The following is a 23,591-nucleotide window of genomic DNA, read 5'->3' as shown; positions in this document are numbered from 1 at the left end:
AATTTTGCATTTTTCTCTTAACCCAGGAAACAAACAGAGACGCATCTAATCAAGAGCTGCAGATTCTAATCCAGAACCTGACAAGGAAAGTGGGAAACAGTGATGAAAAGTGTAGCCTTCTCCAAGAGCAGACTGAGAGCTTAAAAACCCTGCTGAACAAAGAGAAGGATCACTTCAAGGAGAGGGAAGCAATGTACACGGAAAATGTAAGTGAGCTTTTCCAGGATGGGAACTGGGCGGTGCACTTACTGCAGAGACGGTTTGGTTAATGTGACTTAAATTTTTAGCATTAATTTGGCTTCTATTTTGTAGAGCCACAGCCTTCTTGTATAGTTCTGGTCCTTCGTAAAGGATTTGGCCGAATATCGAACCCAATCTGAATTTGTAAGGGTTAAATGTCGTCGTGTGTGGTGAAAACTTTTCAACTGTGTTTACACATGGTTTTTAGGATTCGGCTTTGATTCGCCCAGGAGCGTTGATTTGACTGCATCCTGCCGAAAAAGGCAGAATCTTGGCCGAGTCCCTAACCGAATCCTGGATTTGGTGCATCCCTAAAAAATACACAATGACCAGGATTCTGTTCGGGATTCAGTCTTTTTGAGCAGGGTTTGGATCGTGTGACTTTTTGTTGCAAATACCTAAAAAGTTCTCTTTGATCCTTGAAATAATGAAGACCAAAGTTGCTAGGAATAGAACAATAAATAGACATATTAAAAGTTGACTGAAAGTTGAACCACCCTCTTAAGCAAATAAAGTACTTTGCTTCAAATTTTTTTTTGCTTTAGGGTATCAGAAGAGCACAGTTGCCATAACTGACTTCTGTCTGATCTGCTCTGTTGAACCTCCAGGCCAGTGCTGTCCTGTAGAGGGCTGATTATTAGCCAACCACATGTTTGTAGTCTGAATGTCATAGTATGTACAGCACATAAATGCATCCCTAGTGTTTTGTGTCTGGGATGGCTGCCTCTTGGTGTCTAAATATGTACCCAGTGCATGGTGTTTTCATATATACTGATTTTTACATTTATTAGCTGTTATAAATAAGGAAATCTAACTCCCTATTTCTTTCCATATTTAGATTCGGGTGTTCCAAAACTTAGTCCAGGAAAAGGAGAAAGAACTGAAAGAGCAGTCACAAAAACACGAGCAAGAAATTTTTAAACTGGTGGCAAAATCCGACGCCAATGCCGATCTGCATCAGGTTTCTTGAATATTGTCTTTTTTCTGTATTAGACCTTTCATTATTAATATTCCATGCAAGTATCAGTGGTATAGATGCAACTTTCATGGCAAATGCAGTGCTGAAAAGCCTGCTGTTGGATTAAAAAAATCTCTGTCCCAAATGCTGACTTTTTTCAGCCTGAAAATATTCCAGTGGTTTTAGGCTGAAAATATCATTATTAAATCTCCATTTGTTTTGCTTGGGATATGGGATCTGTTATCTGGAAACCCATTATTCCAAATTACGGGAAGGCTATCTCCCATAGACTACATTTTAAGCAAATAATTCACATTTTAAAGAACTATTTGCTTTTTCTCTGTAATAAAAAAACAGTACCTTGTACTTGATCCCAACTAAGATATAATTACCCCTTATTGGGGGCAGAACAGCCCTATTGGGTTTATTTAATATTTAAATGATTCCCTTTTCTCTGTAATAATAAAACAGTACCTGTACTTGATCCCAACTAAGATATAATTACCCCTTATTGGGGGCAGAACAGCCCTATTGGGTTTATTTAATGGTTAAATGATTCCCTTTTCTCTGTAATAATAAAACAGTACCTGTACGTGATCCCAGCTAAGATATAATTACTCCTTATTGGGGGCAGAACAGCCCTATTGGGTTTATTTAATGGTTAAATGATTCTCTTTTCTCTGTAATAATAAAACAGTACCTGTACTTGATCCCAACTAAGATATAATTACCCCTTATTGGGGGCAGAACAGCCCTATTGGGTTTATTTAATGGTTAAATGATTCTCTTTTCTCTGTAATAATAAAACAGTACCTGTACTTGATCCCAACTAAGATATAATTAATTCTTATAGGCAAAACAATCCTATTGGGTTTAATTAATGTTTAAATTGTTTTTTTAGTAGACTTAAGGTATGGAGATCCAACATTATCATCCCCAAAATCGATCGGGCAGGTTTAAAAATTTTAGTCGTTTAACGATAAAATCTGCCAGTTGGTGTGAGTGTCAGACATTTGTCTTCGAACGATTGTTCTCTGCGCATGTCATGATTGCCAGCAGCGGAAGTCAACGAACATAAATAAATAAATACCGCTTCCGCCACGTAGATGTACGATCGTACGTATTTTACGATAATGATACAATGAAATCTTTTGCAAATTATCGTTGCCCGTGGATGGCATATCGTATGGAAACCCGATCGCCATACGATCGTTTGTCGATATAATCGTTCGTCGCACAACGAGTGAAATCGCCCCGTGTATGGGGACCTTAAGGCTTTGGTGCTGTCAAAGATCTACTAATATCATTATCTGTCTCCCAATTGGTGTCTGAGAAAAGGATGTTATAGTATCAATAATAATACTTTTTCATAACATAAGTTCTAAAAGGCGATGAATAGATGTTCTATTTGATATACTAATTTTAACTTTTCATTCTGTATTATTTCTGTGCCTGCAGCTGCTCAAGGCCTTAAAACAGAAACTGCATGAGGAAGAGGAGGTCCTGCTCGGGAAAAATCAAGTGATTGACGTACTACAGAAAGAACTAGATAATAAGGAACAGCAGAATATAGTGAGCACCTTTTTTTTTTTTAAATATATTACTGGGACATCAGTCCTTGCCCCTGTGGAACTGAACCATTTATGGTCCCTATCGCATCCTCATACACTAGGGGACGTTTGAAAAGTGCAGGGAGAACAAACAATGTCCTACCTGGGACTGAACCTAGGACCCCAGCACTGCAAGCCAGCTGCCCAGTATCCTGATATAACAATTCTTACCTTGTAGGCCATGGCCAGTTGTGCCTGTCTAGTCCTTATCTGTCCCAGCCTAATCTGCTTTCCAGTTTGACATTTTCCTTTGTAGACCAATTGGAATTTGGCAGATGAGAATTCCTTAACAGCACAAGCTAAATTGTAACTTAAATACATAAAAACTTTATCAGGCATTAATTATTGAATTGAACTAGAGATTAAAAAAATCCCTTTGCATATTTCATACTTAAAGTATAAGTAAACCTTTAAATTGATGTAAAATTGATGAGAGTGCTGTTCTAAGCACTTTTGCAATTTACATTCATTATTTATTTTTTTTGAATTCCAAGATATTTAAGGGATAAAGTGCTGTTAATATGAATGGATTTTGTCACAACAGGGCCACCTGCTGGTCACTTTTCGAATATGAAGTAGTCAAGGAAGTTGTCAGGAGAAAGAAAGAGGGCTGATCTGATGTTCTTCTGGTTAGGAAAGATGTGAGAAAAGTTATCTGAGGTTTCTAATGTTTCCCTAACCAGAAGAGCATCAGGTCAGCCTTTTCTCCTGACAACTTCCTTGACTACTTCATATTCAGAAAGTGACCAGCAGGTGGCGCTGTTGTGACAAAAACCATTCATGTTAACAGTACTTTAACCCTTAATATCTTGGAATTCAAAAAAGTGCTTTAGAATAGCACTCTCATCAATTTTACATTAACTTTTTGTTAAGGTTTACTTACGTAAGCCTGTCAGACAATAAGCCAATCACGTGTACATACAGAGTTGATTTTTATTTGTCGCCATTTCCTGCTGCCGATGCTTATAAATAAAATGACCTGGCTTTATAAAATTAATTGGAAGACTTCTGACATTTATTTAAGGAAATAAACGAAAAGTGTAAGCGCCTTCAGTCAGAAAAAGAGAACCTGCAGTCAAAGTTGGAAGCCGAGAAGCACGTAATGAGGGCGCAGCTAAGGGATATGATGGATAAGCATGAAACAGAGCTGTGTAGCTTGCAGGACAAACACAATGCCGAGATCCAGGATATTCAGGAGAAGCATGAATTGGAAATCCAGGAGAAGTGCCTACAACTCCAACAACAACTCCAGCACTTGGGCAGTAGCACAGGAGAAACTGCCCAACCCACAAAGATCACAGAAACAGCGGTCATTAAACTCCAAGGTAATTGTAGCATTTTGATAGCTATGAAGCTGGAAGTCTGCGGTAACAGATATATCTACTCTTGTGTAATTCCACACCTTGCAGCCGTCTGTCTTAATGCACCGTGTCAGTGGTTTGTGCAAGGATTAGCTTAATCCCAAGATTACTGAAGGATCTGGCCAATGGAACAGAAGTAACAGAAGTAACAGGTTATACAAGAGGGAACTCTACCCATAAACACTTATTGCATGTGAAACAAATGTAATTCTAAGCAACTTTCCATTATTCAGTAATTGCAAATGCTTTTATAAAAAAAAAAACTTAATATATAATAAAGTTGCATAGAATTCTGTAAGCCTTCATTATGCAATAATATATATGTATGTATATCTTTATTTATAAAGCACTACTTATGTACGCAGCGCTGTACAGTAGGATAAATTAATACAAATGGGGTTATTAAGATAATAATAGATAAATACAAAGTATAACAATATATACAGATAGATACAAGATACAGTTGCAATAAGTTAAAGGCACAAGAGGATGGACGAACCTGCATCGTAGAGCTTACAATCTATATATACAAACATATATATTATTGCATAATGAAGGTTTACAGAATTCTATGCAACTTTATTATAACATTGCATAGAATTCTGTAAACCTTCATTTTGCAATAATAAATATATATAATTTGCACAATATAAATTGGCTTCAAGTGTACCTGTTGTAGTTTAATAATAGCCAAAGCTGGAGAATCCTTGCAAGAAACTAAACACAATTATCTTGAATGCAATCGCCCCCCAAAACAGTAAATGTTGTATGCAATTTTCAGAAAGACATTTTAGAAAATAAGGCATTCCTTTAAATGGACAGCAGAGGGCGCCTAGTGAGCATTGTATATGTGGTTAATGTAGAATGGACATTTTCCCTGTAGTAGAGGCAATGATCCCCAAGCACCTCCTATTGACTTGAACACATATATTATTATATTGGGGTACATACGGGTACTTAGGTTACTCAGTCTGTAACTTAGTCTGTTTATGGACACTAAAAACGTTCGTCACAGCACCTGTTTTGCCGTCAGACAACAGCTGAACATATAAATAGCGATCATTTGCAGCAGCTTAGTGTTTCTGGAGAGGGCTGCATACAGTTGGCTCTAGACAGGCTAGTCAGTGAATAACTACATGCTGTGGCTGTGAATGCCGGGAATTTAAGCATTAAAGGATAAGTAAACCTTTAAAATAAGTTGATGTAAAATTGATATTCTATGTACTTTTGCAATTTACATTCATTATTGTTTTTTCAATTCCAAGATATTAGGGGTTAACAGTACTAAATGCATTTTGTTACATCAGATCAGCCCTCTCTCCAGACAAGGTCCTCAACTACTTCATGTTTGGAAAGTGACCAGCAGGTGGCGTTGTTGTAACAAACTGCATTCATATTAATAGTACTTTAAAATCATTAAAGGATAATGAAACCTTTAAAATAAGCTAATGTAAAATTAATGAGTGCTATTCTAAGCACTATTGCAATTTACAAGGGTTAAAGTACTGTCAATATGAATGCATTATGTCAGAACAGTGCCACCTGCTGGTCAATTTCATACCATGATCGATCTGATGTTCTTCTGCTTAGGAAAAACATTAGAAACGTCAGATAACTTTTCTCGCATTTTCCCTAACCAGAACATCAGATCAGCCCTCTTCCTTTCTCCTGACAACATCCTCGGCAACAGCATGGTCACAAACTGACCAGCAGGTGGTGCTGTTGTGACAAAGTTCAATCATATTGACAGTACTTTATCTTTTATAGCTTGAAATAAAAAAAAAAAAGAAATAATGAATGTTAATCGTAAAAGTGTTTATAATAGCGCTCTCATTTATTTACTTTTTTTAAAGGTTTACTTTAGAGGAGAACTATACCCCTGGACTATAAAAGCCCCTTTAACTATAACTGCGTTGACTCCCCTGACTTCTCCCTTATCGCATAGTTTGTAACTTTAATCACTGTCCCTATTGCTAACCCCAAGCTAAAACAGCAGAGTAGCGCAGTGGTGGAGGCGTAAGGGGGGTCAAGGCAGTTATAGTTAAGGGGTCTTCTATAGCCCGGGGTATAGTACTCCTTTAAAGTAATCATTTTGTTTAATGTAACCACGCATGGTCTATGCTGCAGTCGAGGTACCCAGAATAAAAAGGATAAGTGGCTTTTTTTTAGCTTTAGCCTGGGTCACCAAACATGGTTCATTGTCGCCATTTAGCCCTCATAATACCGTATGGAAAGTGGCAGGTCGGTGGCAGTATTGCTGTGTGCCATATGCGCAGTGCTCCAGAGACAGCATTACATGTGGTTGTAGTCTGAGCAGCCCTGTATTCTAGTGACCTTTGCGTTCCTTTGAGAGTCCGATCACATTACTTTCACTGAACGGAACCTTTGTTGCGCTCACCTGATAAACCCTTCTTATGTTTCTCTATAGATGAAGTCAAGCTGAAAACAGAAGAGGCAAGTAAATCCGAAGCTAAATTCCTTAAAATGAAGGCTTGGTCAAAGTCCAAAATCAGGCAGTTGGAGGAAGAGCTAAAAATTGTACAAGTACCATCTTATCATTTAACCTGAGCTTCTCTCCCTGTCTGTTCTATCTGTCATTCTCTATGGGGAAAGGGAGAAACCCCACCTACTGTTCCATCTGAAAACTTCTTTGGTTTCCTCCTGAATTTCTCAATGTTTTTATAGTATTGCACTGGTGCTTATATATATTTTTTTTAACACTTTTTTTTTGCCATTATAGTCAGAAACCAGAAGCCGGGACCTGTCCGGCCTGAGCAATCGCATTATAGAATTGGAAGAGGAGAAGCATGAACTGGAGACAAAACTAGAATCGTTAGTGGAACTTCAGGCAATTAATGGTGAGTGTGGGCCGAAAGGTGCATAGGTTGATATAGGTACAGTGACCCCTTAGCAACCAATTGCAGGTGTACCATAGTTACACTAATGAAAGCAAATATCTGATTGGCTTCTTGGGCTTGCTGGTTTTTGAGCAAATGTCGACAGTTTATTGTATGGGGCCACTGAGATATATATATATGGGTAATATAGTACAGGTATGGGATCTATTATCCAGAAACCCATTATCCAGAAAGCTCTAAATTATGGGATAGCTATCACCCATAGACTCCATTTTAATCAAATAATGTTGATTAAAAAAAAAAAGCATTCTGGATAACAGGTCCCAAACCTGTACATGAAGACATTCTGCGCTCTAAGCTACTAGGAAATGCCCTTCCCTTTAAACAAAAGGGCCTGCCCAACCTTTTAGATTTTGCTTGGGTGACTACTGCATTGGTTCGTTGATGTTTCTCTCCCCGACTTCCTGTCTTTCCATCATTATGATATCATTGTATTGCCTGAGGGCCAGCCGACATTGCCCATCCGGGAAATGATCCGCTCATTTGGCAACCTTGAAAAATGAGTAATGAGTAATACTCTGAGACAATTTGCAATTGGTCTTCATTTTTGAATACTTGTGGGGTTTTTTTAATGATATTCAGCAGCTCTTCAGTTTGGAATTTCAGCAGTTATCAGGTTGCTAGGGTCCAAATTACCTTAGCAACCAGGTGGTTTGGTTTGAATGAGAGATTGATATATGAATAGGAGAAGGGCCTAAGCAGAAAGAAAAGTAATAAATAGGAACAATAACAATAAAACTGTAGCCTCACAAAGTTATTGTTGTTTGGGTGCCAGGGTCAGTGACCCCCATTTAAAAGCTGGAAAGAGTCGGAAGAAGAAGGCAAATAATTAAAAAAACTATAAAGACCAATTGAAAAGTTGCTTAGAATTGGCCATTCTATTACACAATAAAAGTTAACCAGAAGGTGAACCACCCTTTTAAATAGTCTTTTCTAAGGATCCTGTGGATCAATGCTGTATATTTAACTGCAGATTTTTTTTCATTTTTTTTTTTTACCCCCTTCTGTTACCCATCTTTTCCTTTCTGCTTTTATGTTTGATTTCCACATAGAACAACTTTTGACCAAGCTTGTGATCTATGAAGAGCAACAAAGGAAACTGCAGGCAGATCTTGAGCAGGTTGCAAAGAGGGCAGACTCACAGGTGATGTATTTCAAGTATGTTCCTGCTTTCAGTGGGATTCTGGGTAATGTAGTTCAGCCACATTTTGAGAGAAGCATATTAACGGAGCTATATGAATGCATTTTATTATTGTGATAACTTAAGACGTGATGTATTGGCCCTTGGCACAACAAAGTGGCAACCTTAACTAGCAACCCTTTTCTTGACCATACCTGAATAAAGAGCCTTAGAAGCTTTTCTTTCTGTTTGTTTAAAATAGCAGCTGCCATTTTAAGTAGCTTCCTGCTTGCAGCTCTAGCCTTAGTAGCTCAGATTACATATTCCTAAGGGAGGGGGGAGTGAGTTTATGAATACTTATGGGAGCGGGGAGCAGGAGAGGAGAGGGCCGCACAGGCCCCAGCAATGAAGGATTTTTCTGAGAGAGGAAGTCAGATACACAAGAACATGTTTACAAAAAAGGAGACAAGAAATCCTGTGTTTCTTTTGATAGAGGACTCAGTGCAGAGTGCTTGTGGACCATTCTGATAAAGCTTACTTAGTTTTTACCTTTCCTTCTCCTTTAATATCTTGAAATGAAAAAAATAAATAATGAAGAACTCTGGCACTTTTCATATGGTATTATGAAGGCTAAATGCAAGAATGACCCATACCTTAAAGCTTAAGGTTAAGCCACTTAACCTCTTTTTTCTGGGTACCTCTACTCCAGCCTAGACTTTTCAAATTCAAAGAGGAGAATGCCACATTACATATAAATAAACTAGTGCTGGGCGGTATACCGGTATATACCGAACACCGGTTTTTTTAAAAAAGATGATAAAAAATTTTAACTTACCGGCATACCGGTGTGGGCGCCTCCTGGCAATTTTTCTTACTATTTCCGGGTTGTGCGCGCTGACGTTACGTGCGCGCTGACGTCACGCGCACGCTGACGTCACGCGCGCAACCCGGAAATAGTAAGAAAAATTGCCAGGGGGCTCTGTGAGCTGTCGGGGGTGCCTGCGGCTGCCTGGCCCGTAAGGTTTATTTATGTGAAGGGGATGGGGGGGTGTTTGGGGTTGGATGGGGGGTTGGATGGGGGGGTGTTTGGGGTTGGGGGGGGGGGGTGTTTGGGGTGGTCACGTAATCATGCATGGGGAAAAAAAAATACCGTCAAATACCGTGATACCGATATAATAAAAAAAATACCGTGATATAAATTTTTGGTCATACCGCCCAGCACTAAAATAAACCTTTAAAATAAATGAATGTAAATTAATCAGAGCAGGCAGTTGTTTTTTTATTTGTAAGTCTGCTTTCCCAAAGCCATAGCCTTTCTACCAGTGTAATTGTCTGGGGTTAATAAGGAGCTGCTTGGGTTGGTGTGCCTTACCCTGGTTTGGGGTATCTTAAGATTTTGGATAAGTGTATATGGCTTTCATTATAACCAAGACAAAAGTAGAATGCTAAGAAATAAGCACCTCCAATGTTCCATGATTCTGTTGTGTTGGCTTGCTCAGAATTGAATGAAAGCCAGTAATGCAATTAACAGCTCAAATTGACATTTCGTTATTTATTTAGCTTTAATGTATGTACATATGGTTATGAACTTCAACTGCAGGACGGGGGTGCATTCCTTCTCATTAGTGTCTGACCTCCGAAATGCATTATTCATCCCTGCGTCACATTTTTCAGACAAGCGAGTCGGGCAGCGTGGATGAGTTGCACAACCAGCTTCTGGAATGGAATGAAATGAGCCCTGAAATCGAAGAAGCGCCGGAGAACAGCAGCGAGAAGTCTGTCCTGGCTCTGAGGATGGCACAGATAGAAGAAGAAAGAGAAGGTGAATTCTCCTATTTCATTTACCAGATAGCATGTCCTAGTCGGGTTACTCGCTGTCTGCCTGGGTTGCCATTATGTGGACTGACAGACAGGTAGTACTTTTATGACTGATACATGGTTTCGGCATTTGATACCCGTAATGAGTACAGTACAGACTTTGTCTTTACTGTGCCTCATCAATTACATTGTAATTAGCAAGCCATTACTAATGTGTAACACCACCCCCTAGTTATCCAGTACCGCTTGCCTTAATCTCTTTAAAAACACACACAGGACGGTTCTTCCATGGCTTCGTTTAGCCAAATCAATGCTGTGAAATCTAATGGGCTATCCAGATACCCTCTCTGTCTGTCCATATCATGTGGTAAAGGGGAAGTTCTTTAGATAAATTCTTCTGCAAAAAAAAAGGTGTTCCCCCAGATTCTTGCCCCCCTGTCTCCAAAACTGCTCCAGGGAAAGTGACCAATTAAGTCACCTGATGGTGTTGAAAGAATATTCACAGGATACTTTCAAAATGGCGTTTATTTAAACATCTGCTGTTAAAGGGAGCTACTTGCACAGAGAGAGGTGCAAGGGTAATTTTTATCCCACACTTCCATAGCCCCAGCAGCTTAGGTTCCTGACTAGGTGGGAGGGCCCACCAGGGTTCTGATTAAAGGGGATGTTATAACACACACTTTCACTTTAGAGCAACTTGGTTGATGTGTTTGTGTTCTGCTGAGTGAAAGTAACTTGTTGGATGCTTTATCATGCCTGACGAGACATGCTCAGTAAAATACAATGCAGATTAGCGAGCCACTCATGTAGCTCAGAAAAGTTCTTCAGTTTAAATATAAGAGCCCAGAGAAAGGATTATTGCATGGTTCATGTAGAAAGGCACAAAAACTTGTTTCCATAGTGAATTAGCAATGCTCATGTGACCAACAGTGGTTTTTAAAATTAACTTTTAGCATGATGTTTTACCCAATTTTTGTTCAGCAGCTATCTGGTTGCTAGGGTCTAGTTTACCATAGCAACCATGCGCTAGTTTGAATGAGAGATGAATAGGAGGGTCTGAATAGAAAGATAAGTAATAAAAATTAACTATTACAATAAAACTGTAGCCTCACAGAGCAATAGGTTTTTGGCTAGTGGGTCTGAAAGATGGAAAGATGTAGGAAAGGAAGGCAAATAGTTCAAAAACTATAAGAAATAAAAAAAAAGAATAGTCCTACAACATACTAAGATTTAACTTAAAGGTGAACCACCCTTTTAGTCTTCTAGCATTAAACCTTTCTGGTTCATTTAGTCATCTAGTCAAATAAAGGGGCTGATAAAAACTATAGCCTCACAGATCAATAGCTTTTTGGCTGCTAGGGCCAGTGAACCCCCTCTAAAAGATGGAAAGAGGTAGGAAAAGAAGGCAAATAATTCCAAGACTTTAAATAAAAAATGAAGTTGCTAAAAATAGTCCATTCTACGCCATACTAAGAGTTAACCAACCCAACACTTTAGTCTTCTAGCATTAAATCTTTCTGGCTCATTTATTCAGCTGCCCCCCAACTTTAAAGGTGGCTATATAGGAGCTTATAAAATCTGCCATGTTGAACCCTTCAGCCTGCAGCTTATTGTCCTGTATATGCAATCCTGCTGTATATTGCCCAATCAATATTTGTCCAAAAATCAGGCAGATATCTATTGGGCAGGTTAGAAATCCCATCTGGCCATGCTGCTGGTTCTTCCTCGGCCCCATTTTATGCTCCCATTGGATTGATCCTCATTCGGTCCATATTGGCAGACATTGTGGTACATTGACCTGTGTGAATGATTCTTTAACACCAGCAGGTTCTCAGAATTAATGGTGATTGGGTCTGGGCAGCAGAATTCTCAAATGCCAAATGCTTATGGGACAGCATGGCCAGAACGTATCTAAAGTGTAAAATCCCCATTAGGGTCATGTAGGGAAACTGACAAACTTCCCATTACATTTAAGGTTCCGCTTACCTAGATCAGTTATAGGCAAAGTTCCGCTGCTGTCGAATGAGAACTCCCAAGACCCCTGCACTGGTTATTCAAGAGGGGGGGATGCAGGGAATTATTAATTTTGTAGCAGCCGACATTCTTGTCTGAGCATGATTATTTTTATTTTATTTTCCTCCTCCACATCATGAAATATGCTGAGTGCTCAGCTTTCCCTCCCTCCACTCTTCTACCCTACACTGTGATTTGTTCAGCCACCAAGAACATGGTTTCCCATCAGTTTTGTGCATGCAGGTTACCTCTCGCCTTCCCAGGTAGTCCCGTACTGCTGCCACATTCCCCCGGGAGCCTTATCCTGTGGTGGAAACAGGCAGCAGTATGTCGCTAGCTGCTTCTGGCCTTCCATTGGTCTGTTTTCTGCTAACATCACTACCAGTCCCATCTGTTTCCTTTTAATCCCTTTTCACCAATCACTTTCTACTGTAATATCCTCATGTTTCCATTGCATGGTTTGTGTGTGTGTGTGGGTATCAGCTGTGCCCGACTGCTACACTTATTCATTATACCAACTGTCTTATGTTGGCGACTTCCCAACCACATTAACTCACTCTCTGAAACATACGGGCGCCTGTAGATGAGACACAATGGTGCCTGCCTTTTGTTAAAGCAAAAGTGGGGGAGATGAGTTCAGACCCATTTGGAGAAGCCTCCTACAAGGTTGGCCTGACAGTGACCCAGCCCGGGGGCTCTCAAGCTTATCCAAGAGCATAGTAAAGCCTTCAAGAATCCAACATGGCGTTGAGCATGGGCTAGGCAGGGTTACCATGCCATCTGGCAAGCACCTCTTCTGCAGTTCTTCAGCCTCTCTACATTTCATGACCTTTATTCATTTTGTTGCTCCTCTTCTGTACCTTATCTATTCCATTAGTTTATTGTTTTCTTAAATAATACATCATGCTCAAGGCATATGCACCAGTGGGTTCATTCCCCTAGGAATAAATATAGAGGGCTGGGTCTCCTTTCTATTGCCAAGGTCTTTGCAAACTGGGAGACTTTTATAGTCGAATCTATAACAGCATCTGAGAGATCTGCATCACAGCGCTGGTGTTTGACCTTAAATAAAAAAAGTGATGGTCCAATGCTGAGAGCTGAGCTACACATTCTGGGCAATTGCCGGAATGTTGCCTTTCCGTTTTCTAATACAGGTATGGGATCTATTATTCAGAAAGCTCTAAATTACAGCCGTCTCTCATAGTCTCCACTTTAATCAAATAATTCAAAATTTTAAAATTGATTTCCTTTTTTCTCTGTAATAATAATAAAACAGTACCTTGTACTTGATCCCAACTAACATAAATTCTTGTTGGAGGCAAATCAATTTGATTGATTGGGTTTATTTAATGTTTACATTTTTTATTAGACTTGGGGTATGCAGATCCAAATTACAGAAAGATCCCTCTCTGGAAAACCCAAGGTCCTGAGCGTTCCGGATAACCGCTCCCATACCTGTAATAACAACTATATCTGAGGGCCAAATAACCACTCTCAGCATTTGCTTCCCTTCTGCTTTAACAAAGAATTTTTATTGGCCAATTTTGCATGCTGCAGAATCTTTCATGGATCATCCAGGGCCGGTTTTGGGCAAAAAAGGGGCATTATCCTGCAAAACTTTTGCAGTTAAATTAATTAAAAGGGGTGGGGGGACAGTTCATCTTTACTTTTTGAATGTCCTATTTGTAGCTACTTTTCTTTTGGTCTTTTTTTTTTTTAAATATATATTATCCTTTGTATGATTTGCCTTTTTCTCCTGCTTCTGTTAAATGGGAGTCACTGATCCCAACAGCCAAAGACCTATAGCCTGGAGAGGCTACAATTATATTGTTATTGTTGCATTTTTTTTTTTTACTTATCTATTCAGTCCTTCACCTATTCATATTCCAGTCTCTCATTCAAATCACTGCCTGGTTGCTAGAGCAAATAAGACTCAAGCAATCCGGTAGTTGCTGAAATACTGAAATGGAGAGCGGCTGAACAAAGAATAATTAAAAAAAAAAATCAAGACCAATTGCAAAAGTTAATTAATAGTTGAACTACCATTGTAAAGATTCTACCTACAGGGTTTGACATGAGGGGACCAGCCTTTCTGCGATGCCAGGGGTCCTATAGCCACAACTCCTGCCCTGGGGGTCTACTAACATTATTTAGATCACAAAACAGATGGGAATAATACGTTCCAAACCAGCAATTAGCCACAATAAACACACGCCTTTACCTGCTATGATTCATTAAGTTTATCTTTATGTAATCCTGTTCCAGTTTTATTGCTAATGTTCTACTATGGCTTCATAAGAACCTTTGCAGTGTATCCCCCCTTCCCCAAGGCTAATGCCCCACTAGAAGAATTATTTACTCTGTAGGGGCAACTAAACATGGGAGATGAATAATGATCGGCGAATTAGATTTGCCTAGACATATAGGTGTCACCTGAAGCAACAGCTGCATTTTTCAGGGGGAAAATGTGCCAAACTGTAGTTAATTCCTGCTGTTACCCATAGCAACCCATAGGTGCCAGGTCCATGTGTTTGGTTGGCACCATTTTTGCCAGTGGGGATAAAATGTTGATGAATCTTCCAGTGGGGCATTAGCATTAACAGATCGCAATAATTATCAGAAATGACTATGTCAGTAATACACTTCAATTCCCTTTAACTCTGCACGTTAGGCATTGTCTGCATGTTGGTAAACGTAAACAAAAATGCAATTTTTCCCTGCTGCAAGGAATAGTAATGCGCACAGACAAGTTGTTTTCATGTGTAAGATCCTGTTGCAGAAGTCTCAGATGTGCATGTAAAAGTATCCACATCTATAAGAAGCAAGTAATGCCCTCCAGGTATGTTTGGTGTGGCCAAGCGATTCCATTTCTCTTTTTAGCATTCTATATGCCTATTCTTTGTTATTAGGAAACACCAATTAATTGCAATTAACAAGAAACTGCTTCTACCTTCTTATATTCTGCTTCACTTCCTGGTTCTGCCGGGTCAGTGTTTGAATAGGACTAAGCAAGCCCTCTGTATAATAAATGCTACTCCTTATCACAAAACCTAATAAGGCTGCAGTTTAGGGAAGGGATGAGCAGTGTTCTCCATTTGCACACTTTCAATTTCATAGAAAAAAACCCATTTCATTAGTGGTTTATAAAAGGTCAAATTAGGATTAAGTAGCTTTATATGGTCTTATACAAAAGCAACTTGTCAGGCATTACTTCCCCTTGAAGCAGTGTTGCCAGGCAGCGTGATTTGAAGGCTTTTGTATAGAACACATTTGGGGGAACTCGCCAGGTGAATGCGGTGGTTTGGAAGTGTGCCGGGCTTTTGGGTTGGTACAGCTTTGTTATAAAACTGCTTTCCTGTGGCACAAAACTGATTGAGGATGACTGGTTCTTTCCTGGCTGCTCCGATCCAGCCATGGACTCAGGGCAGCAGGAGCTGGAGGAGGAGCTGAGTGCAGCTCGAGGCCTGGGGAAAATGCGACCGGCAAGAAGGAAAGGCAGCAAAGCAGCGCCAAAGATGCAGGTCAGTGCTCTCATATTGCCATACAACCATATGTACACCGCTTCACCTCTTCTCTTCCCATTGCAGATCTTTGCATCTCCTCTTTGTAAAAGAAAAGTGCATTGTGGGTAAAAAAAGGCCAAGTTGTTTATTTTTGACACTTTTCTTTAATAAGGTCTCACTTATTAAGGAAAAGTGTTAAAAATAAACAACCTGACTTTTTTTCGCTTTTGTACCTGCATAGGTAAGTGTAGTTTATGGCTTACCAAGGGGGCTTCTTTCTTACCCTTATAAAGCCGCAGCAGTTCCGTAATGCTTTATGGCTGTTATTCTTGCCTTCTGTATAGCTATGAATTTAGGCGGGGCAGGAATAACTTAGTTATGGGGCATTTTTCTACCCCTTTGGCATTCCTGTAGTTGTGCCAAGCTATTAAGTATTTCAGTAGTAGGATTTCTGGAAAGGAAGCCCTGAATCGCCCACGGAGCGAGTTGGTTGTCAGCGATAGATCTTGGCTACTGCGAGCGACTAATCAATCCAAAATGCCTTTCCATTGGCAACGATAGGAGTTGCCAACACATTGTTTTGGTTTTTCTGCAGGAGGAAACTTTGCACAACTTCAATGCGTAGGCCTTTCCACCGGCGACTCCTATTGTTGCCAGTGAAAAGGCATTTTGGAGCGGTTAGTGCCCAGTTAGTCGCAGGCAACTAACTCGCACTGTGGGCCATCAGCCTTAAATGTCCATTTACTGGTATACCCTACAGACTGAGCCAGGGCATTATGCTGATTGGATTACCCAATCCAGGCTTTTTTTGGGGGCTTATTAGTGCAATGCAGAGTTTTCCAATCAGCGTATCTTAGATAATTACTTTGATACATGTTTAGTTTTTGTTGTCACTGTTTCTTTAAGAGCCAGGTTAAAAACCATTTCTACCCTTCTTAATAAGAGTACAAATAATAATTCATACTATAACAGCGCTATCTGAAAGTAGTATTATTGAACCTTTTTACGTATAGTCACTATAGACATGTTTCTTTTCTACCCTCAGGACGATGACGATTATGGCAGAAAGGGCTTTGTTGATCAGAACCTGACCCTGGACAGCATTGATTCTGTTGAGGGGGAGAACATGGGAGGTTGGTGGCCTGAATACGCTTCTCCTAACTCAGGTGTGACCCCCACTAGACAGTTTATAAGCCCCTCCTATGCGCCATGTGGCCTACAGGGGGGGTAAAGCATGCACTGCATCATGTGTTTATCTCCACATTTCATTTTGTTATTTGCACATTAACAGCTGTTGGCGTGTTGGTCCCTAACACGTGGAACATGTTTGTTTTGTGATCATTACTTAATTTTGTCTCATTTATTTTGCTTTGAATTTGAAGGCATGTGCAAGCTTGATGAACTGCCTAGTCTGGCTCTTGGTCATTGTGGTGCGTTCCATGTGGGTCCGGTAATGTGCCTCTTCCCTTGTCCTAATGGCTTCCAAGCCACTTTCGTCTGTGGGGCAAGTGACTAAAGGGAAAGTTCACCATAAATGAACTCTTAGTGTTTTGTAGACTGGAAAGTAACTTTGCAATTGGTCTAATTAAGTAAAAACCCCACACAAAGCAATGCTGACGTTGCCTAATGCTATAGTCTACCCAATGCTAAAAGTTAATGGGGAACATTTAACATCATGTGCTCATTGTGTGTAAATATGTTCCTTTAACACATCAATGTTTAGATCTATTATATATTGGTGGTACCATGACAATAGCACATGGGGCATTTAGTCACCTGTATGGGCAACAAGACCCTGACACTACACCATGGCAATCGCTGCAGGCAAGCCAGTGCAGGAGCATTTTTGTGTGACTTGGGTGGCTTGTACGTGGCAATTCACATGGTTGGTAACTTGGGTATTTTCTACAAATGCCCCATGGTTTATTGCCTGCCAGCAGTAATTGCCTTATCAAATTCCCTTTCCACTTCTCTGCATGTTTATGGATTGTCATCACGCCAGATAAATGTATTTAAAAGGGAAGGAAAGGTAAAATCGCAGGGAGGTGCCAAACGTTAGTGATTGTATTCACTTACCTGATACCCCAGGGCGGTGTCCCTGTCAGCAGAATTCTGCACCGGCATGGGGTACCTACTTGTGAGCCATCCTCTTCCTCCTGTCTTCTTTCTGTGTGATTCCGGGCGGGGTCCGAGGATACGCAGTACAGTGAAAAAGCCAGCTTTTTAAATTAAAGTTTGACTTTTCACTCTACTGCGCATAGAGGAAAAGGAAGAGGATGCCTCGTTTGCAGCTACCCTGGGCTGGTGTGGATTTCTGCTAACGAGAGCACCAACCCGGGGTATCAGGTAATTGATTACAATCACTGGGAGGTGCCTTACAATAATTCAGTGATTATACCTTTCTCTCTCTTTTAAAGGAACAGTTCAGTGTAAAAATTAAACTGGGTAAAATAGACTGCACAAAATAAAAATATTTGTAGTATAGTTAGTTAGGCAAAAATGTAATATATAAAGGCTGGAGTGAGCAGATGTGTAACATAATAGCCAGAACTCTACTTTCTGCTTTCAGCTCTCCAACCTCTTAGTTAGTCGGTGACTTTAGGGGGACCACATGGGATATAACTGTTCATTTAGTTTGCTTCTGAATCTGACCTACGGCCTCCCAAACTAACAGAACAGTTATGTCCCATATGGTCCCTCCTCAAGTCACTGATTGGTTACTCACTGCTAAAAGCTTAGAGCTATAAAGGAGGAAGTAGAGTTCTGGCTATTATGTTAGACATCTGCCCACTCCAGCCTTTATATATTACATTTTTGCCTAACTAACTATATTAAAAACATTTTTATTTTACCCGGTTTAATTTTTACACTGAACTGTTCCTTTAAATGTGTATGCAAGTTTGCTTGGGCATGTTACTGGCAAGGCTGACCAATCCGGCCTTTGTCTTGCAGCTCTTCTCTCACTCTTCTCTCCTTCCTCGGAAGGTAGTTTTTTTAAGCCAATCACTTATCTCTTATAATTTGTCATGTTATTTTTAGACAATCATTGGAAGTGATGAAATGTCTCTTTTAAATTCATGTTGACACAGTTCTGTGAATAATCTGCATGTTTTTGCCACTCTCTTCATCCTTTTTCTTTTTTCATCCCCTGGATCTCCTATACCACCTTAAAACGACCTTCATTGTCTCCTATACTGCCTTTTGAATGAATTTTAGAGCAGAACTAAAACCTAAAAATGGATATGGCTAGAAATGCTGTATTTTAAAAGCTGAACTTACTGTACCAGCCCAGAGGTTCTGTAGCCCTGTAACAGCAATGATCCAAGCCATCAATGTTGTGCTTAACTGCTCCACATCTTGGATCTGAGTAAGTGTCAGTGGCACTGCACGTGCTCAGTGGGCTTTGGGCTGCTGGAGAAAAGCTAAAATCAAGCAAATGATGAGGTTTGTTTGCCGTAGAAGCTGATGCTACAGGGCTGGTTATCACATTTTGATACAAAATGCATTGGTTTTTGAGCTGCCATGTAATGCGACTCTGAATTCATTACTAATCAGCCTTGTACTGTGACAGATATATGGTATATATACTTGGGGATTCCGCATAGCTGGTATTTGACCAACCTAGCGGGCAAATTGCCAGCTAGAGCCGGTAGCGGTATTACAGATATACTGGTAATATACCTGCCGGTAAATATGTACGGCTAGCAACTCTCCCTATAATTCCTCCCTTCCCTGATTCTCTCTTTGCCCGATCAGCCCCTTTTTAATATAGCCCACCCATTTCTCTGCTTCAAGATGTTGCTGCCCGCCCCCATGTGACATCAATGCCTGCACCCCCCCCCCAAAAAAAAAAGTTGCAACCCTATATATACTGTATTTTGAGTGGGTCCCTAAGGTAAGTGTCAGTAGCCCAGAACATGTGCTGGGAATTGGCAGAAAACAAGATGGGGGGCATCTTCAGCGGCACAGATCTTCCCTGCTAAGGGGCTGTGGGGGCCTTGGGCTGGTACAGAAACCCAAAAGCATAATGTGCAGCTATTACAGCCTTATTCTTTGTCAAATGTTAGTTCACCTCTTAGTGTTCATGATGCAAAAGGCAGTACTTGCAACTATGGTTGCGTTGTACAGTGATGGTCGTTTCTGATAGATGATCTTGTCTGTTGGGACCTGAAATACATCCATTTTAAAATGGCTCTTTAATTGTTTATATTGTTCTATACAATATATCACTGCACTATTCTTCTCATTAATGGTATCATGCATATGCCACAGGAGGTTTTTTTGTGTGATTTTTATACAATAAGCTTTGATTCAGTGCTGTGTGACTGTGTTCTTTGTAGGATTACGAACCGTTGTGGAAGAGCTTGAATTAGAGAGGAACCAACTGCAAGAGCAAATTATGACCTTGGAAGAACGTTGCCAGGAGCTGGAGGACAGGTTACAGCTCCAACTAAGAATTGAGACTTTGCAGGTATGTTGGTGTTTATTGGGTCACAGGGCCTCCGTCCTCTAGGAATAACCAGTGCTCTTTAACTTGAGCCGATTAGTTCTTATATATCATGTGTAAATGATGAAATTCTACAATAAAGTCTATGGAGCAGACTGGGAGGGGCAAAAAAATTGTTTGGTGGGACTCCGGGCCTCCAGTTGGGCTGCCGTGACCAGTTAAGGTGGTCATACATGTTAAGCTCCACTCGTTGGTTAGGTTACCAAACGAGCGGATGTTCTCCCCAAGGTGGGTTATATTGGGCTAATTCATCAAGCAATCGAATTACAATGATGGATTTAGGAGCCATCGGATTGAGGACCACATCAGTGAGCCAATGAGGTCCTTAATCCGATGGGAAATTCAAACCTGCCCCATTGACACTGGGCAATTTTCAACCAGATATCGATTGGGGAGGCCCATCGTGGGGCATCCATACATGGGCAGATAAGCTGCCATCTCGTTCCGTTTGAACGTGTAGTCTGTATGGCAATTAAACAGGGAAACTTCCAAGGGGTAAATACTTTTTTTCTATAACATTCTTAAGGTGAACTACCCCTTTTACCTTCCCAGCTTGTATATTAAAGGATAAGTAAACCGCAAAAATAAGCGAATGTAAAATTCACAATAGTGCTATTCTTAGCACCTTTGCAATTTACATTCATTCTTTTTTTTTTTATTTCCAAGGTATTAAAGGTTAAAATTACTGTTAATGTCAAGGCAATTGCTTACAACAGCGCCACCGGCTGGTCTATTTACAACCATGCTGTTGTCGAGGATGTTGTCAGGAGAAAGAGTGCTGATTTGATGTTCTTCTGGTTAGGAAAGATGTAAAAAAAAGTAATTTAAGGTTTCCATCTTCCTCCACAATGTCCCTGACTACTTTATGTTCAGAAAGTAACCAGCAGGTGGTGCTGTTGTAACAAAATGCATTCATATTAACAGTACTTTATCTCTTGAAGTAACAGTAAGACCAAGAAATGAAAGTTATATTGTAATGAATCGTAATTCATTTCGCTTTCATTTTTTGGAGTTGCTATTGCTTTAAAGTGATACTGACACTAAAAAATTACTCCTCAAAATATGAATGTACATAAAAAGTTGCCTATAGGTCATGTTGATTGATTTTCGCTGAGAGATTTGCTTTTGTAAATAATTGTTACTTGAAGTTCCTAAACCTGACTGTTTTGCCAACCTGACTGTCCCCTCTCAGCCTGTCAGTTACAGCTTCTAATGCTAACAGCCTCCTGCTGGACAAACATGGCAGCCCCCTTATAGGGGAACATGGGGGATCAGACAGGTAATATAAAAGCATTGGGCAAATACTTTTATGGCAAAAATGAAGGTCATGCAAAGCCAATGTTATGATAGATGTAAAAAAAGGTTTAATTTCTGGTGTCAGTATCTCTTTAATATCTTGGAATTAATTTAAAAAATAAATAAATAATGAGTACATTGCAGAAGTGTTTAGAATAGCACTCTCATCAATTTTATATATTTACTTTTTTAAAGTTTTACTTATCCTTTAATGGCAGCAAGGCTAATTGTTATTGCTGTTTATGAAAGCATGAACTGAAGTATGGAGAATGTCTTATGGCACCCCTCTCTGGACTCCAGAGAAACACAGAATAAAAGCTGCTTATACCCATCCTGCTGCTGTTGCTCCTGCATTCCTACTGCATGTGTGTATAGCTACATGCTTTAACATTGCCCAGAGTTTCTAATGAAATGACTGCTTCTCTGTATCCAATGGCACATATATTCCATGTCGGGGTTTTGTAACACAGCCTTTTAACACAGGTAACATTTGATGTAGATGAAGATGCTCTGCCCATAAGTCAGGTTTGTTCTGGCCTTGCTGTGATGGTAACACTGAGTGCTTGTGGTGTGTATTAACACAGTGGGTTGGGAAGTAGGGACTCTCTTCCTTTTGGTAGTTAGTGGGGTTCAGGTAGAAGTATTTTACCCTGGCAGGCAGTCTGCTGGTAGGAACATTAGTAGCATAGAATTCCTGTAATGTTTACTTACTTCAGGTTTATGAAATTGCATGTGTTGTTACTAAAGGGGGAAATAAATCTTAACAAAGAAGTAGAGTAGAAATGTGACACAGTGTGTTTTGGGGTTCTGTACCTGCCCAAGGCCACCCCAGCCCTTTAGCCTGGAAGATCTGTGCCCATGAAGGTGCCCCCAGTAGCCCCCATCTTCTTTTCTGCTGATTCCCATCATATGCTCTGAGCTGCTGGCACTTACCTGAGCTTAGGGACCAACTCACTATATGCTGTGTATATAGACTATAACGGGCACAATATACAGTATATATACACTATAACAGGCACAATATACAGTATATATACACTATAACTGTCACTATATACAGTATATATACACTATAACTGTCACTATATACTGTATATATACACTATAACTGTCACTATATACTGTATATATACACTATAACGGGCACAATATACAGTATATATACACTATAACTGTCACTATATACAGTATATATACACTATAACTGTCACTATATACTGTATATATACACTATAACTGTCACTATATACAGTATATATACACTATAACTGTCACTATATACAGTATATATACACTATAACTGTCACTATATACAGTATATATACACTATAACTGTCACTATATACAGTATATATACACTATAACTGTCACTATATACAGGATATATACACTATAACTGTCACTATATACAGTATATATACACTATAACGGGCACAATATACAGTATATATACACTATAACTGTCACTATATACAGTATATATACACTATAACTGTCACTATATACAGTATATATACACTATAACTGTCACTATATACAGTATATATACACTATAACTGTCACTATATACAGTATATATACACTATAACGGTCACTATATACAGTATATATACACTATAACGGGCACAATATACAGTATATATTCACTATAACGGGCACAATATACAGTATATATACACTATAACGGGCACAATATACAGTATATATACACTATAACGGGCACAATATACTGTATATATACATTATAACTGTCACTATATACTGTATATATACACTATAACGGGCACAATATACAGTATATATACACTATAACGGGCACAATATACAGTATATATACACTATAACGGGCACAATATACAGTATATATACACTATAACGGGCACAATATACAGTATATATACACTATAACGGGCACAATATACAGTATATATACACTATAACGGGCACAATATACAGTATATATACACTATAACGGGCACAATATACAGTATATATATATATATATATATATATATATATATATATATATATATATATATATATATATACTGTATACACACTATAACGGGCACAATACAAGGCTGATAAGTAATTAATTAAGAATCATGCTCAGAATCAATTACATGGCAGCTCAGAATCCAGTGCAGTCTACATCAGAATTTAATAATCAGCCCTGTAGCATCAGTTCCTATGGCAGATGAACCTCACTTTCTGTTGGATGATTTCCCACAACCTCTAACTTTTGCT

General features: G+C 39.5%; 1 protein-coding gene across 1 annotated transcript in view; it reads left to right on the top strand.

Annotated features, from left to right (window-relative positions):
• The window catches only part of LOC100495258 (golgin subfamily B member 1-like), a 60,290-nt gene that overhangs the window by 8,781 nt on the left and 27,918 nt on the right, over positions 1 to 23,591 (top strand). The window contains exons 7-18 of the mRNA XM_004913362.4: positions 27 to 206; positions 1,079 to 1,201; positions 2,657 to 2,770; positions 3,833 to 4,133; positions 6,598 to 6,707; positions 6,910 to 7,027; positions 8,140 to 8,231; positions 9,882 to 10,029; positions 15,450 to 15,559; positions 16,587 to 16,707; positions 19,882 to 20,012; positions 21,828 to 21,869. Coding sequence (XP_004913419.2) covers positions 27 to 206; positions 1,079 to 1,201; positions 2,657 to 2,770; positions 3,833 to 4,133; positions 6,598 to 6,707; positions 6,910 to 7,027; positions 8,140 to 8,231; positions 9,882 to 10,029; positions 15,450 to 15,559; positions 16,587 to 16,707; positions 19,882 to 20,012; positions 21,828 to 21,869 — 1,590 coding nt within the window. The remainder of the gene's footprint in view (positions 1 to 26; positions 207 to 1,078; positions 1,202 to 2,656; positions 2,771 to 3,832; positions 4,134 to 6,597; positions 6,708 to 6,909; positions 7,028 to 8,139; positions 8,232 to 9,881; positions 10,030 to 15,449; positions 15,560 to 16,586; positions 16,708 to 19,881; positions 20,013 to 21,827; positions 21,870 to 23,591) is intronic.

This window comes from Xenopus tropicalis, chromosome 4, assembly GCF_000004195.4.
Source record: "Xenopus tropicalis strain Nigerian chromosome 4, UCB_Xtro_10.0, whole genome shotgun sequence".
Lineage (NCBI taxonomy): Eukaryota > Metazoa > Chordata > Amphibia > Anura > Pipidae > Xenopus > Xenopus tropicalis.
Note: the sequence above shows the minus strand (reverse complement) of the source record. Positions and strands in the feature narration are given on the sequence as shown.